This window comes from Puntigrus tetrazona, chromosome 4 (genome assembly GCF_018831695.1).
Source record: "Puntigrus tetrazona isolate hp1 chromosome 4, ASM1883169v1, whole genome shotgun sequence".
Classification (NCBI taxonomy): domain Eukaryota; kingdom Metazoa; phylum Chordata; class Actinopteri; order Cypriniformes; family Cyprinidae; genus Puntigrus; species Puntigrus tetrazona.
Window position 1 is genome coordinate 11118468 of NC_056702.1, and position 17882 is coordinate 11136349.

The 17882-nt window shown below is 37.8% G+C and overlaps 1 protein-coding gene across 4 annotated transcripts in view; it reads left to right on the top strand.

Moving 5' to 3' along the window:
* Positions 1 to 17882, top strand: part of syt1a (synaptotagmin Ia) — a 157816-nt gene that overhangs the window by 119539 nt on the left and 20395 nt on the right. For 3 of the 4 annotated variants that reach the window (XM_043236652.1, XM_043236654.1, XM_043236653.1), the window contains 3 exons: positions 1410 to 1598; positions 13751 to 13923; positions 17517 to 17642. In XM_043236652.1, the coding sequence (XP_043092587.1) occupies positions 1436 to 1598; positions 13751 to 13923; positions 17517 to 17642 (462 nt within the window). In that variant the 5' untranslated portion in view covers positions 1410 to 1435. The remainder of the gene's footprint in view (positions 1 to 1409; positions 1599 to 13750; positions 13924 to 17516; positions 17643 to 17882) is intronic. The other variant, XM_043236655.1, reaches the window with a different exon arrangement.

The following is a 17882-nucleotide window of genomic DNA, read 5'->3' on the forward strand; positions in this document are numbered from 1 at the left end:
TAAACGCAAGCGAGAGATTAGGAAGGATGGATGGGAGGATGTTTAAACAGCTCAACACACCTCGCAGCGTGTTCGTTCAGTGCATACTGCAGTCGAGGCTTCCCGTTGAAATCACACCTCATTCTCCACCTTCCTCTCACACACTGGAGTTTTCATCTTTCTCATTCTCACTCCATCTCTCACTTCCTGACCTGTTATCTGCTTCTATCTATATCCCCCATTAACGTTGTTGTGAACGAGCCAGTGCTTTTGAACGACTCTTTTAAGTTAACGACTTAAACTTTCATGCACTGATTTTCCATTGTAAAGTGTGTGACTGCTTCGATGGCTTCAGAAGACTTCCTGCGTGGCCCATAAAAAGTATTTTATTGTTTGAACATGCTAAGCGAATGAATAGGCCTCTTCATTGAAAAAAGTCATCGTTCTGAGTCTGAACGAGACTCACTGAATAAGAGAATTTTGTTCATTAAAGAACAGAATGAAGTGGAAAATGTTCTTGTTTGAAAACAATAATCCTCTGATTAGTACTGCACGATTAATCGATTGTTATGCGCATTATATCAGTAAAGCCGGTTTGTGATTAGTAGTAAATCTCCATCGGCTGCTTTCAGGTGTAGCAGCACAGAGCTGTAGTTCTCTGACAATCTATGCCAAAAAAATCGCATATGATATAGTCGTACGATTATGAAATCGAATAAATCTGTTTGCATAGCTTCTCAGTGAACTACGGCTCTGTTTAATAAATGCTATTCCATCTGAAAGCATGTGAAAATGCCACATTTAATAACATGATTTTACTCCAAACTCACTTCATAACTTCAGTCGAGAGCTTGAAGTATATCCTTCTGTGAGATGATATATATTCTTACACAGAACAAGGTGCCAAACAAATTTCATAGTATTTTAAGCAGAAATAAAGGCTGTCGATGAGCATTTCATTATGAATCGTAGTCGTGTGTTTATTAGTCTTACTGAATCAAAGCAAGTTAAATTTTCTGTTTATGCAGCAACTGCTATAGGCATGTTTGTTCTTCGAACTGTCCATACAAGATGTGCCCTACTGACCATTAAAAACAAAAAAAGCTCATTATGTTAATCAGTTTCACGAGTCTTATCAAGGATTGGCTGTTAGCCTTAGCTGTGGAATGCAAAGTTGCAAAAAGTTAGTTGAGTGAATAATTCAGTGACTCACTACACTCATTGGTCCCACCTACATATGTATTGATGTAATCTACACAAAATTAAAAAAAAATCTAAATTCTAATTTTCTGTAGTTGACCAACATAAATTTGTTAGCGAAGTATCCAACAGACAAAGATAGTGGAAGAATTGTGAATGTGCACCTGATATTTCCTTATTAATATTCCATATAATATAATATAACCCTTTTTTTGTCTTTCTTTGGTTAGCTTCTGCCTGGCTGCCACATCCAGCGATGAGTCGAAGGGAGGCTCTGGTGGGGAACCCTGCGCCTAGTGCGGTGCCTGAGGTATCGGGCAACAGCACAGAGGCAGCAGGACCCGGTCCCCGCGAGACCAAAGATGAGATGTTCTCCAAAGTCAAAGACAAGTTCATGAACGAACTGCACAAAATCCCACGTGAGTAAAAGTTTTTAACACAACACTCGGCGATCTTCGCGTGATTACGTTAGCTGTTCGCATAATTTTGAAAACCTGAATGGCACTGATTGAGCTCCAGCATTGACAGTGAATGGCGAGGTCTGTCATATCCAATTTTTGGATAATTTTTCTTCCATTTATTAACTTCCTTTGTTCACCCAGTGCTGAAAAAATAACGAGCTTGAGAAACAGGCGGCCACCAAACATGTTCCTTCTCATTCTAATTGTGAATAAGCCAGTAAATGAGTTTTGCTATTTGCATGCTTTCGTTTGTCTAAGTGCCCTGTGCCTCGGTCCGCAAATCACTGCAGCTCTCACTGTGCATGGAGCTAAATGCATGCATCTAACCACTATCCAATTTACAGTACACTCATTCATATTTTCGAGTTTAATTGAAACATCTGCAGCTGTTTGTGCGTGGGTGTTTCTTTATGTCCAAGGGATTTTATTATTATTATCATTAGATACTGGTGCAACAGTCTCTTCGAAACTCTAAATTTAAAAGCAACTCAATAAAGTTTGGCAAACCAATCTACCCATTGTTTTATTTTCCAGCTTCTAACGCAGCATTATAACCGAAATAAACCTCATAAACGGCAGATGGGATGTTTTTATCACGAATGAGAAGCACACAGTGAGCTCAAGAAGTTTAACATTGAAATGTTCCTAAGCTAATTTCTTAATAACGTTCTCAATAAGCATGTTTTTTTCCGCAATTGATTCCAACACAATTGCTCTGAATTTTACTCATGTACTACGTAGCAGTGGTGAAGGCAGAATTACTTTTAGGATGCCATGCCTTACGTGACACCGTTGGCAAGACCTGAGAAAGATCTGAGTCATTTTCTACACCTATGGTATCTTACTGTAGGTGTCTGGCCATTTTGCCCATCTCTCTATCTCTCATACTCAGTTTCACACATGTAACTTCACTCTCACTCTCAGTCACACTCTCACACACGTACACTTTCACTTCCACCCTTGCTTTCGCACTTGGAGACACATTCACCACATTAATTATCACTTTGCCTTCCTGCAGACAACTGTAAAATAAAGGGTTGCCGCATTTGACTCAGACAGATATGCCCCTTTCTGAGATCCAGCCAGAAAAAGACACTCCATTACAGTGGCTTAAATTACTGTTTTAGCCTCCTCCCTCCATCACGCACTTGTCAACTGTGCCAGCCTGGGCTGATGAATGCCTGGGGAGAAGGGTGCTGTATTGACCGGGGCATCCAGGAACCCTGACGGACCTGCATTAGTGATGAATGGGCAAGTCCAGATGCAGAATACTTGAGCTTTTCTCCGCCAATATAATCCAGTGCGTTGACTATGTGCAGGTGCCGCCTGTAAAAGTAAGATGCATGGACCTGTCATGACCTGCCGTCTAGCGCAGCAAAAACAGAGGAACACAGACAGATGCTGCGTAGCGATGATAAAGATTTACTTCACTCTAACCCTTCTGCCTTTGTCATAGCGCTATGTAGGCAAAACATAGAGATGAATACTGTTTGACATCTATTTCCATTCCAGTGCTTCTCTGGCACTTTGGGCTCTTTAAAAAGACTTACTTTTCACTTACTATTTTAATTAGTTTTCTAACAATTGTGTGCAGAATAAAAGTAATTTTTGTCACCTTTAGGTACATAAAATGTAACAAACAAGAAAACAAAGCAAAACCCCTCCCAATTACACCCTGGTACTTGACACTGAGGGTAAATGTAAATGAACAAGCAATTTGTTTTCATAGCGATTTGCATTAAGGCTCAGATGGTGACACATATTCAAAAGGGTTTAACCATAACCTGTGATTACTAACGTTCCCTCAACTCTTACGGTCACACAACATCACATCCGTTCTACGGTGCCCGTCACAAACGGTCCTGCGTGTAGAATCAGTTCGACAGGTAGCTCTCAGGACGCCACACTTGCTTTGTCACGGCTCTCTTCGAGAACGTTCCCCTCAAGCCTCGAGGCCAGTTGACAGATCCAGCAGTTTGAACCTGACCATCTTGGCTCGGAAAGGTCTTCACACCGCTGCGGTTACACAGCTTGGTTGACTCGGAGCAACAAAAGAAAATGACTGTTACACAACAACTCTGGTTATTTTCCCAACGCTCCGCTGCTCAAGCTCAAGGCATCTGTTTTCGATGATAATTAACCTCGCCGCTCAGAGACAGTTCGAGACATTATTCAGCTTTGTCACAATTACTATGAATAATGAACACACTCTGTCCAGCCTCTGAAACACTGCTGCACACCGGGTACGCTGATCTCAGACGCAATGCCCCTTGACCTCTGCAAATTTCTGATGTTCTATCAAACACCACAATCAATGTTCATTTCATTCTTGTTAAAATGCGAACTTTACTATCAATGTGCTTTGAACATAAACTACAAATTAATGGGGTCAAATTGTATAAATTGCCATTATGGCAAGAAATCTACATCTATTTGCATTTTAATTGGATGGCAACTATGAAAAAATTGTCTGTCTTGAGATTTGTCACATTGTTGTACACTCATTGGCCTTGTTTCAAACCCTTGTGAGCTGCCTAGCTGTCTGCCATCTGCATAGGCAGCTATATTGTAAATCCTATTAGTGTCTGAATGAAAGTATTCTTTTAGACAGCAGCTCACGAGGGACTCGTATAAAATGTCTGACATTAGCATGTTGCTAAGCTTCAAACGGTACATGTATAGCATCCGCAAATATTGGGCAAAAGTTGATTTTAATAAATTTCAACTATTCTGTAGGGAAAAAAGTTGTATAAATAGCGACAATAGTTTCAATAACTAATAATAATACTATTAAAAGTTTAGATCATGAAAGGATTAGGTCTCGTGGTCACCTGACCCAATATTTTGTCTAAATATGATATTTTTTAAATCCACATTTCTCTTTATTTTATTCTCATTGTAGCAACAACATTGGCATGTAATAATCTCTAACTGGCACAAAACGCAGTAAATATTGGATGAAAGTTTTTAATTAAAGAAAATTTTCTGCCACTTTTTTAAAAAATGATACTGGATACGATATTGGATATTTGCTGACAGTTCTTTGAAGCTTTGAAAATAGTTCAACTACATATTAATCACTGCATTTTATTTATGTATTTATGTATTTCAGAAAGTTGCAGTGGTGAACATTTAACATAGTTGTAAAAATTCAGAAAATCTTTTAGAGATCATAATTCACTCATAAGAATCTTATCGTCATTCGAGCAAAAGCTTGCTTCAAAACGAGCACACTGTTCACGTGATCTAATTTGTAGCACTTGTGAGTTATTCCTCTTACCGTCAAGACATATGGGCATAATTTCTCATATCTGGCCAATGGCGATATTTACATTTAAAGCCATTATTGGCAGATTCCAATATCAGTCCAATAATTTGTGCATCCCTAGATGTGTTTTTGTACAAAATTAAAATTTTATTTTCCAAATTGACATTTCCCTCAATCTTTGGAAGTGCATTATGAAACTGATCATAGCATATCTCAAGAGTTAAATCTCTACATGATAACATTTACATTGCATTTATTCATTTCGTTATCACTTATAATATATACATTTTATCAGTGTGTTTCCCGTGAACCTATGACTTATGGCCAAACGTATTATAGGCTGCTCTTTTGTCATGTTCTACTAGTCCAGCTACAAAAAGGCCAAGACATGACAAGTTGTGAGTCCTCTATGTATGTTTGTGAAGTGTGATGTGTATCAGTTGTTTAGCAGGTTTGTGTTGTTTGCCAGTGTGTAGAAAGCTTCAGTCATAGTCAGCAACAGGAGGCGAACTGGAGCAGAGTGCCAAACACATCATCAGCCAAAAGCCTGACAGATGGAACAGCTAGCCGTCCCATTCTGGTGACCTTTGACCTAATCCTATCTCCCTCTCTTCCCTTTCCCCTGCTGCCCCCAAGACCGCCTCAGAGGACGTCTGAAGGTTACCAGGCCTGTCAACCCTGCTCCCTTGAAATTGAATTATGCAAACAAACAAAAATAAAACCCCAGCCCTCTCCGTCTGCCTGCTTCGCATTATAAAGCCGTTTGGAGAAAGAGATAATCTCATTTAAAACAACTTAAAACTGCATTACAGTAGTAAACAAACATATGAGAAAAGACACATTTATCCCTGCAGTGTAGAAGCTGCTTCAAAATGATAATATATAAAGCTACAAGATGTTAGAGCGTTCCTAATATTACAAAAGATTTATATTTCAAATAAATGCTGTTCTTTTGAACTTAACGTTCATCAAATAATCCAAGTGTAATAATAAGAAATGTTTCTTGAGCAGCAAATCAGCATATTAGAAGATTTGGAATGATTTTATTATGGAGGCGTGTTTGTGTTTTTTTTAATCAAACATACAGGGAAAAAATTTAATTGTGAAATATTATTAAAGCGTAAAATAACATTTTGTCTGTTGAAATCTACATTCAAATCTAATTTATTCCTGTGATGCAAAGATGAATTTTCAAAATCATCACGTGACCCTTCATAAATGGTAGGGTTTAATAAGCAGATTATTGTAGTATATTATATTATATTATATATATATTATAGTCTAGGGGACAGTACTTTGTGTATCATTTCTTTTTGAAAGAAATTAACACTTTATTTTTAACAAGGATTTGTTAAATTGATGGCGACGATTTATATTCTCTGAAAATACTTGAACAAATGCCGTTCTTCTTAATCTTTTATTCCTCAAAGAGTCGTGACAAAAGCAGCAAATTAGAATTATTTCAGAAGGATCATGTGACACTTTAGACTGGAGTAATGGCTGATGAATTCTGCTTTGCGTAATAGAAATAAAATCCTTTTTTAAAGCATAATAAAATAGAAACCATTAACTCATATTGCAATAATATTTTGCAAGATTATTGTTTTTTCTGTATTTTGATAAAATACATTACTTTCTGATCACAAACGTAGGTACTGCAAAAGGCAGCGTTCAACTTTGATGTACAAAACCCCAGTAATGTACCATTACATCACTACAAAATGTAGTTTGTTGTTATTCAAAAGCTGAGCTACTATCTTACTACTGAAATAAGTAGAGAAGTTTTATTCTTTCATTTACTTGTTCCCCGTCTCACAAAACACATTATCTTGACAAATGGGATGACAGACGTCCAATTAGCAGTCAACAGATGAGAATGGACAAATGAGGGTTTTGGTTTGTTTGTTGTCCCTCATAGCTGTCGTCCCTGATATTTTCAGCACCATAATCAATGATATTATCAGTTTTCAGTCAGAGTCTCATCATTGGTGTCACTCACCGTCCGAGCGCTGCGTATATCACAGACCAAACAACAGCACCGTCTGTAATAACAAAAGATAGGATCTGATCTGGATGCTGTTGACAGAGGATATGAGAGGGTGGATATTAATCTGCTCGCGATATCACGTGAGCTGTTATCACACTTGTCTTTCTTTTCCCCTTTCGAATATTTTCTTATATGAGTCTTGTGGTTTGTTTGGGAAAGACATTAAGCAATATGATTTGCCTGGTTTCAGTGGTACGAAAAATTTTTATGTTCGTCTCCAACGCTTTTTTGGACTTAGGGTTAGAATAAAGCCCCTGCCAACTCTGCCAATAAAAAAAACAAAAATAATAATAAATTGCAGTCTGTAATCCCAATATGGTTAGCGGCCACTGCTTTGTCTCGAATACTAGGTAAATATAACATTACAATTAATATTCATGAGCCAGGCTCTGGTTTCAGATTGTTCCTTCACCCCTGAAACTTTACTAAATGGATATTGAAATTACCACCCATCTGCCGGACTGTAACATAACCACATGGCATGATAAATCACTTCCAAGTAATTTTCCTTAACGCAGAGAGTATCTTTGGAAGTGCAACAGGGTTGTATTTCTCCCGTGCTGTATAACATGCTCTAGTACCAGGGTTAATTGACCAACAGCATGCTGTCAAAACACATTAGTTTGGGTTGCCAGTGTGCGGCGTATTACACCAATGGATCATTTTCCCCTGCTTGTCCCGTGCGCTCACTATAGCTCACAATCACGACGCACTCTCAATCAAATCACGCTTGTTAGGACATTGAGTTTCTCATCCCGCTTTGGTGTGTTAACAAGTGTGAGAGCGGGTAACTCGGCCCTGCGGCATGCCGCCTGGGGATAGATCGTGTTACTGTTAGCTTCGCGTTAGCAGGCAACACAACCTCGCTGGTCAGAGACGCTCACATTACATTCTGATCAGACAAACAGTAGGATAATGAGGCCCGGGCTGCCCGAAGAGAATCCCAGCATGGTGCTACTACCGCTGATGACCACTTTACTCTTACTATAAATTGACTATTCATTAATGGAATATCTGTATGACACTAATGTCACGAAAACGTGTGTAGGTTACACTACTGCACATTTAAGCTTGTAGTCAAAAAAAAAAAAAAAAAAAATGAACTAAAAACATAATTATATATGTAGAAATTGTTTTATATAAAGTTAAGCTTTTTGTATTAACCATTTAATTATTTGTGTTAAGACTGTTTATATTTTTTATAATATATATTTGATATTTGTATTATATATATATATATATATGATATATATATATATATATATTTATATATATATATATATTTTATATTTATTTATTTATTTTTTTATCTAATAGAATTAAAGGCTTGGCAAAAACATGGTGTATAAGCACTTCACTGTTTAAATAACAGCGTACTAATATATAAAAAAATATTTTGCATTGCAATTAAAAATGTAAATTGGGTTTAAAGGTGCTTAATTTTCATGAAAATGCTGGCACAGTGCAAAAAAAACAATTAATTAAATAGGCTTTCTTTTTTTTTGTCCTTTTTCATTTTTTCCTTCAGTTGAAATATGAAATGGAAATTTTCTTGACAGGCTTCGTGAGAATAGTAGCTTTGTAGCTTTGCATAAGTGATTTTTTAATTTTTTTCTTATGTGGGTGTTGTGAAAATTAATTTGCATATTTAAAAAATCTTAATATCCCTCGTTGCAGATTAGCTACTTCAGCCAGCACCTAGATATTTCATAAGAATGATTCAGAAAATTGAAATAATTGTTCATTAAAAGTTTTGCACAAGTTAACTTTTAGTGAGAATTCTGTCGTTTGTAGAATAAAGCGGTCATGCACATGTGATGAAGTACATGCATATTTATGATGTTTTCATGAGTCATAGTTATAGAAACGCTGTACCCAAACTATTGCGGTCCTGCACTGCAAGCAAATGATAAGATTCTTTTGTAAATGTAAGATGCCAATCTCAGAGTCATTATTGTCTGGATTCCCTGGCATGGCTTCCTAAAGCAGCTTGGTAAGATTTTTGTGTGAGCCCAGTCTGATAAGTCTGATGCTGTATTCTTTTGTCGCGGAAAAGGTGGAGAGCGAACGAGTGCGCTCAAGATCTTATTCACACACTCGATTGGATGGGGTCGAGCCAGAAGGACTCTTACGTCCTTGAAAGCAGTAGTGAGATGGCAGACTTCCTTTGGCATCCACCTCCAGTCGTGTCATTGTTCTAAGCTGTATTTGGCTTTGAATTGTGCACCACAGCGGTGCTGGATCTGAATAACGTTCCTCTCTGATTGGCTGTGCAGTCGCACGGTCCAGCTACAAAACCTCATTTTGTGCTCTCTGTTGAGAGTTTGTGTGTGCATGTGCATGGCGGAACGAGAGATAGCTGCTTGAAGTTGAAGAGCACATGCTTGCTCCGCAATCCCAAAGGACAATAGACACTTACACAATTGAGTTAATTAGAAAATGTTTCTATTGCTTTCTGGGTCTCGGGTTCTTTTAATTAAGAAACACAAAAGTGTCTTTCAGAATAAGACTTTTACTCGATGAAGAAGATAAGCACTCTGCTTTATTGCATTGGACGATGCAAAATTAGACTTATTTGCATCTATTAGTGCACAATGCAATTTACTTCTAAACAACTGAGCTTGATATGAGAAGTATTTTTTTCTCTCTCTACCATGATAAAAGTAATCTAATTGCTACCACTGACTGTGATTAAAAATACAGCTAATGTACTCATACTAGTCAATTTACTCAGACTCAAGCTGAGCTTGTTGTATTAAGCATCATTTTTTTATAAGCTTTCATTATAAAAGTGTCAGAATCGCTCAGTGTCGGCTGAAGCACTAAATGGTTCTCATCATCGACCTTTACAGACCTTTAATATGAGCTCGTCGTGTTGTGCAAGATTCTGGCTCTTCACAGAATCCTGTACCCCTTGGACCCGAGAGGTTTTTAATCTCTGGCTCTGTATGACAGTATCTGTTTCTAAAGAATCTAAATTTCCAGTTACATAGAAATGTTTCATTTTATGATTTATGGCTTCGGTTGCGGTATGTAATGCTTTAATATTGTCATATTTACGGAGCTACGAGGACATTAGAATTTAGAAATTGAGAATTTTGGTAACGCTTTAGAAAAGGGACCAAATATCGCTATAAACTAGTTTGTTACTAGCATGCCTTTCGTTAAAATATTGGCTATTTTTTAGTACTTCTAAAACGAATGGGTCAATCGGTGGCCATTATGCAGTGTCAACCCTGTTACCATTTTTAAAATGTAAATTTAAGCAATTATTTTTTACATTTAATATAATCTATATATACACAAAGTGTATTGACTATTAGCAAATGTTTGAAAATCGTCAAACCTGTTACTTGTTAAAGGAATGACAGGTATGTGTAACAAAGTCTGCCTGTCTTTCATTTTCCTGGTCCCCTGTAGTGTGACCTTTGTTTTGCTATTCCTCCCTGTTTCCCGTTTTGTTCCTGTTTGCCCTTAATTGGTCCTTCCTGTTCCTGTCCTTGTTATGTTGATATTAGTTTATTGATCCCACCTGTGAACCCATCATCTTATGGTCTTCTCTTGCATGTTTGTGTATCATGCTTGAAGCTTATTTTGATTAAAACTCCTAGCCTCATCTGTATGTCATCTCCTAGGGCTGACATTGATTAGGTTTGACCCTGTTTTTAAAGATTGCCTGTATGATATACAAACCTTTTAAAGGTCACCTTCTGTGTATTATTATAAGTTTTGTGTCAGTAACAAGACAAAAATGTAGAGAAAATTGGTAGGGAAAAAAAAGATGAAAATTTTAAATAAAGTGTGACCAGAATTCCAATTAGACAAATCAGAATTTCAGACTTTTAACATTAACTTTATATGAAAAACTTAATTACTTTCCTTTGCTGTGTTCTACAGTCAGATTTTAACTTTTTTTTTTTTACACATTTGATGAATTTTAATTAGCTTAAATGTTAAAGTTTATAATTAATTCACAATATCACAATGGCAACATGATTATGCAACATGACTCATTCATCTCAGTAAAATATCTAACTTTTCCAAGCTGGAAGTTCAATATCAGATGGTGCTCAATTGCACATTTCAAAGTTCAGCATCGAATGAAACCTAGCAATATAATCGTGTATGACATAGCTGTCAAGTCACGTCTAATAATGATTGTACTTCAGGAAAACTGATGGAGCACTTGCTGGTCTAAGCCTAGGACGGCTCAATGCTTTGTGCAGTTTGGGTCCCATGTGGCAGGGTTTGCTTTAGAGGAGGCATAGAGATGAAAGGGGCTCTTTATTCCCCCAGTGGGCTGATATTCAGGCCAGTGGTGGAGAAAAAAGTGAGGGCTAAAGAGCAGGTTTTAACAGGTATGAATCAGGGGTCTGATGCTAGACAAACTTCAGGAGCAATTATGGTCTAAGCTGCAAGCTTTCAAAGAAGACGCAGGGCAACTGACCAATAAGAGTGTCCTTTAAGATGGCTGACAGATTCTCCTCTGTTTGAAAAGAGTTGAAATGACAGGGCTTTGGAAAAAGCTTTTTGAAAGCCTGTTGAGAGGTTTTTTTTTTTTTTTGGTTTTGTTTGTTTACTTTTTTTCATATCCATTTTTCTTTTCTTTTCATGTCTAATACCATGCTGAACTGTTATGCTAAGTGCAAAACACATTTACACCGCTATTCAAGACAGTCAGCCAATCAAATTTTAATGTCAACAGGAAACGCTGTTCGCAAACCATTTTCGGGAGTAAACAGGATTTAAAAATCAGACATTTTATGTATTTGTAACCACTGTTAATTTTGAGTGAACCATCTGGGAACATGCTGTCTGTGCATAAGCTAAAACCGTTTGATTATCGTTTTTTTTTTTTTTCTTTTTGTAAATGGATGTAGTCCAGTGAAGGGTGTTCTAAAAAGAAAAAACAAAGGAAAAAAGTGTCACCTCCATTATCCCACAGCCAAGCCAAGGCCGTGGGCTGATGATCCCAAAGTTACTTTAGACTATCACTCACTGTTTTTCCTCAGAGGAGAGTGCTTATTGATTTTGTCAACAGCCAATTGATTTTTCTTTCTCTCTTTCTCTCTCACTCTTTGGATCTTGCTGTGGGAAATGTGTCCTGTGGTAGCAGGTCTAACCCTCCTGGGAAATAAAGATGCTAGCATTTATTTAAATTTTTCTCTACTGCCAATAAAATATAGTCCTCACATCACGATGAGAAAAACAAAAAATGCTTGAAATTGAGGATGTCTAGGGGAAAATAGACTGTCAGTATATTTGAGTATATACAGTGTGAAATGATTTTAAAAATAGTTAAGTACATTAATACATTTAAATGAGAACTGATGAGGATAAATTACATCTAATTAAAATTCTAGCAAAACTGCTTTTTTTTTTTATTTCTTCAGCTTTTCGGGTGAAATATGACCTTGACAGATTTCTTGAGATGCACCATAACATGGTTCAGTGCTTGCTTGTTTCCCAAATGCAGAGTACAAGATGTCTTTCTTGCACTGGAGCCTGACATTATTTATACAGTCCTTGACTCTGCATTGTCCCAGAGCAAATCAAGCACATTCAAATCTGGAGTGGAAAAATCGGCTTCTTTTTTGAAGAAATCTGCTTCCCTGAAAGTTGCCAGGTGTTTGTTGTGTCGTGTGCAAAAGCTGTAATTACTATGAGTCTCTGAATGCAGAATTCTTCCACCACATCTGTCTGCCAATTATTCCCAGCAAATGTTGGTTCGGGGAGGAAGCTTCTCTCGCGTCTCAGAAACTGACATTTTCGGATCTGGTGCTCGTGCTCTGTTGACGCATGCAGTTTTAGTCCTGCTGTATAGAGGCGTTGCTCTTTCTCTTGGCAGGAGGCTGTTAATCTTGTCGAAAAGCTGAGGAGCTCGATTGTCCTCCTCTGACAGCACTCGGTGGAGTTTGGAGCCGTATTTATAAAGTCATGACCAGAAGAAGAAATACTATTTTCAGTTATTCTAACACATCGCTATGCTGCACGGATGTAAATTGCTCACAATATTTTTAAAACAAGTTTCTGAAGGCTAAGCAATTTGGTCAGTGTTCGTGAATTCTTGGTTGTTAAGTTCAAACCTCATTAAACAACAGACTTTTTAGAGCATTTTCGTTCCATTTATTTAGATCCACGCTGTCCTTGACAATCAAACAAATCCGGCCCAGAGCGTGATTGCTTTAACAATGTCAAGCTCAAAATGTCTTCCAAGAGTGATCAAATGGCAAGTTGTGAATGCCAACCGCTCCGGTTTTCAACTAAATTGGCTGATTACTCTCACTAGAGCATTGCAACATCTCTCTGAGAGAAGATCGTTAATCCTGTGCGACCGGCAGACATGAAGGTCTTCAGCAATTGATCAAAGTGTGTCAACCAACAGACTGAAACTTTCCGTCATTTTCACTTCTCGACTGTTGCGTTTCCTCGCTTCTCTGGGAAGATATTAAACCGTAAAGAACATGGCTATTTGAAATCATGAAAGCTTGTTTGACAGCCATCTCGATAATAGCTAGTTTAATACCAGCTTTATTGGTTAAATAAATTAATAGTTATCTCTTTATTAAAATATTTCCTATTTTAATTCTCTTAAACCTAGACTACTTAACAGAATGTTCAGACTGCACTTTTCTAGTAAAAGTAATGTTTTAAAGGCATCAGTTCATCTCAAAATGAAATGTAGTGTAGTGGTATTGACCTTGGGAAATATATTGGTCATTCACTAATGTTTAATGATTTACATGGTTTAAATGATTTACAAATGTGTTTTCTTGTTTGTTTTTGTCTACACAGTGCCGTCATGGGCCATCGTCGCCATTGCGTTTGTTGCTGTTGTACTAGTTGTTTCCTGCTGCTTCTGCATCTGCAAAAAGTGGATATTCAAGAAGAAGAACAAGAAAAAGGGCAAAGACAAGGGAAAGAATGCCATCAACATGAAAGACGTCAAAGACGGTATCAAAACCGAGGTAAAAACATTTTGTTACTGCTGTTAGATTGACCTTGTTCTTTAGTCATCAGAAGTTGCATGAAATATTTATTTCCTCAAGTATTATTGTATTAATGCACGATGCCAGTTAAGTATGTTCATAAGACAACTCTAGATGGAGTCATCTGTTGATGATGTTGTTTCACAGCTGACTTTAATTGCAGGACTGCAAACCTGGGCATGTTAACGGTTCATTAAAGTATTGAGTTTTTCTGTTTTTCTTGCATTTAGCTTAATTCACTGTAGTGCTGCATATGGTTAACTGTTCTATGAAGTGGTATCAACCCAGAGAAATGACAGTAGATAATGAAAACAATAGAAGAAAGAACATTAATGCAGCTCGCTTTTTCCCACACACCCACAAATTATATGGAACACTGGCACTTTAACCCTTGTTAACATGCTAATTGCATTAACATGCTCGCAATAGTATACTTCTAACTGAATAATTGACAAAGTCAGCTTAATCCGCGGTGTAAGGACACTGGCTTTGAGACCATGCCAAGACCACTCAGATCCCAAATTAGAGACATTGATTTTCGAGCACAAAGCACAGTGAAGAGGAACAGACAGAGATAATTAACAGCACTCTTTAAAAACCCAGTGTGCATTTCTAGAATGTCACAGTTTATCAGCATCAAACCAAGAAACAGTCAAACCGAACAGATATACAATAGCTGCTATAAGATGTTTACCCGCCAACACTGTTTATTAGTACTTTCAAAATAGAAGAAATGGCTACAGCCATTGACATATATATACAGTAATCAGTATTTTGCAACACTCTTTTGAATAAAGGCTAAGGTGATTAACTGGTCTCTCAACTGGGCCAAACTGTTTAGGCTGGTCTTAATAATAGTTTTAGACGTTTTAGGTCACTGGAAGACCAGATAAAGACCATCTCGGACATCTTAGGAGACCAGCTAAACCAACTAAAGCCAACATGACAACTTAGACTAATTTATCCATGATGTTTTACCAGGGAAACACCCACATATAGACCGTAATGCATGTGCTAATTGGCTAAATTTGAGAGATTAATGAATCGTCACTCTTATTTAGCAAATTAGCACAGACATTAAGGACGATACACAACAATCAGAGCGAAATGCCAGAGTACAATTTCCTGCACAACATACATCTTTGTTGTGTTGTCAGCAGAAGGAGCTTTGAGCTTCTCAGCAGTCATTTCTCCTGGTGTGCCCAGACTCATGTGGTCGCCTTTGTGTGTGGTTGTTTTAATTTGTGTCTCTTCCTTCCATGTCCTCCTTATCTATGTTTTGTCTGATGACTTTGCGGGATTGCCACTGGCGGTAGGTTCCCAATTGCTGTTGGATCTTCTATAGCCTGCTGCAATGACTTTTAATAGCCTCTTGACAACAGGTTTACTCTAGTAGAGTAAAATATATGTAACTATGCATACAGTACATGTATATCTACAATATATATGTGTGTAAGTCTACATATACACATATATATGAAGAGAGAAAATGCATTTGGGTACGCTTTAGCAAGGTTGAACCACACTGATTTCTCCTTGTCATTTGAAGTAGAAAACAGACAGTAATAATTTCTCCAGTAAAAAAGGAGACTGTCAAAATACAGACTGCTTAAGTACTAGTGAAGCGTTCGGCTTGTTTGACTGCCCTTGGCCAAATTATCAGTACTCATCTGGTCCACTAGAACTTAAAATTGAAAAATGTCCTGAAGGAGAACAGCACCCACCTCATTAGCAGGACAGATTTATTCAAGAAGCAATTTTCAGACACGATGACCAGACTGATCTTTAATTGGCTGACATGTTTTTAAAACATCATCTTTTCCAGTCAGATGGAAAGGGTATCAATAAAGGGCACTCAGCTGCATACTAACAGGTGTTACCAACTACTTTTAATCATTTTACACTTCCAAAAATACTTAAATAAAATTCAAAATCAAAAATATTTCAGCCAAAACAAAAGGTCCTGTCTTCATTCACTCACCCTCATGTTGTTCAAAAGCTCATTTCGGAACATAATAGGAAATATTTAGCTGAATGTCCATGCTGCTCTTTTCCACACATTGAAAATTAATGTTTACTACATCTGTTGAGCAAGATTTAAAAGCATGGTTTTTAGTGATTAATGGCTTCAATTTCATCACAGTGACTCAAACTATAGTGTTGTATGGACCACTATTATGGTCGTTGGGGTTAGAAAGCCATAAATGCCTATCCGTTTTAATTATATGGTAAAGAGCTGCATATGGTATCCAGCTAGGGGTTTGAAAGAACAACAACATGAGTGTGAATAAATGATTTCTTGGTGAACTATGCCTATAAATACACCACAAGATTTAACAAGCACCTCAAAGAGCTTGTTCAATTGAAGCGCACAAGTGTTTGTGAAAATAGTCTGGTCCTCATAAGAGGACAAGACAGTCAAGAAATCAATTTTGTTCAGCCTTTTGCTTTCACACTTGTAACCCAACAACTAATGAGAGGCCCTGTACACATTATGATCCCTCCCACCAATACCTTTGCTGGCATGATGCTTACAGCTTCCATGAGCGTGGTGGTTATCACCAATAACTAAGGGTCATGACAATGTCACTGTGTGTGGAAGATCACGTCACAGAGAATGAGGGTCACTATACGAGCACTCTTCTTGAGAACGTGAATGCCCTTGCATGCTTTATCGATGAGCAAGACTGCCCTTTCGGGAAGGCAACTATTTCACAGTGAATGAACTGAGAGCTGAGTTTGCCTCGACAATCGCATGCTTTCCAGAGACAACAAACCTCCCTCGATATCCCTTTAACACTGGTCTTAAACTAAGGCTAGCTAGGGAGCTAATGCCACACCATTCACAACATTTCCCCACTGATTTGTTGATGCCAGAGATTGTTCTGCCTGAAATAACATGAAGGACAATGTATTGTACGATGTATTTCTTAAGAACATCTGTCTGCTCATCTTGTCCAGGGTTGGGCGGTATGACCAACAATTGTACAAGTAACTTTATATCATAATAACGGTACATATAACATGGCGTTTTTCGTTGCTGTACTCATTTATTGATTTTGACAGCGCAATATGTTAATTATTAGAAAGATTGAAACGTTAAACTGTGCAAAAACAGGTTTTCATAATCTAACGTGGGGTGGGTGAGAATATGTCATATAATATAATAAATATAATGTAATATACCACTGAATGGAGCCAAGTAGCTAGAATATCTAGATACAGTGACACATGCACAGTTGATACGTTATCATACCACCCAGCCCTAGCTTTGTCCTTCCCACCAACCTAGATTGCTTGCACTCATTCAGTTCATTTTCTTGCAACTCTTTTCACAACTTTTCACAATAGCAGATCATAGGAAAGAAGGTTGTTCACAGCCCAAGTCTAGTGCATCACTGAGCATGTCATGGTCTTAATCGCTGTGGTGTTTTAGTGCTTGCTCCCCCCCCTAATAGAGGTGCGGTTGAAGAGCAGGCTGGTCCAGGGCGGGCCCGGCGCTCTGGCGAGGGCATTCGGGCAACGCCAGCGTTGGGCCAACAGGACTGACTGTTAGTGGGTGTCTCCTTCAGGCCTTGAAGGATGAGGATGATGCAGAAACAGGGCTGACGGATACAGAGAAAGAGGTGGAGCCTAAGGAAGAAGAGAAACTTGGCAAATTACAGTACTCCTTGGATTACAATTTCACAGAGAATACGGTAAGGATCTGTCTCCGAATCACCGTCACTGTGTGTGGTGTTTAGTGAGGTCTTCTTCGTAAGTACAGCGTGTTTGTTTGTCGAAGTAACCAGCTCCGCTCAAATAACGCCCATTTTCTAAAGTTCTTCAGCGTGCCACTCTTACATAATTGAATGCTCACTGTAAACTGTGTGTTTAAAAAAATACATACTGAAAGTGTGAAGATAGAGTACACTTTGACAACATGAATCACTTTTCAG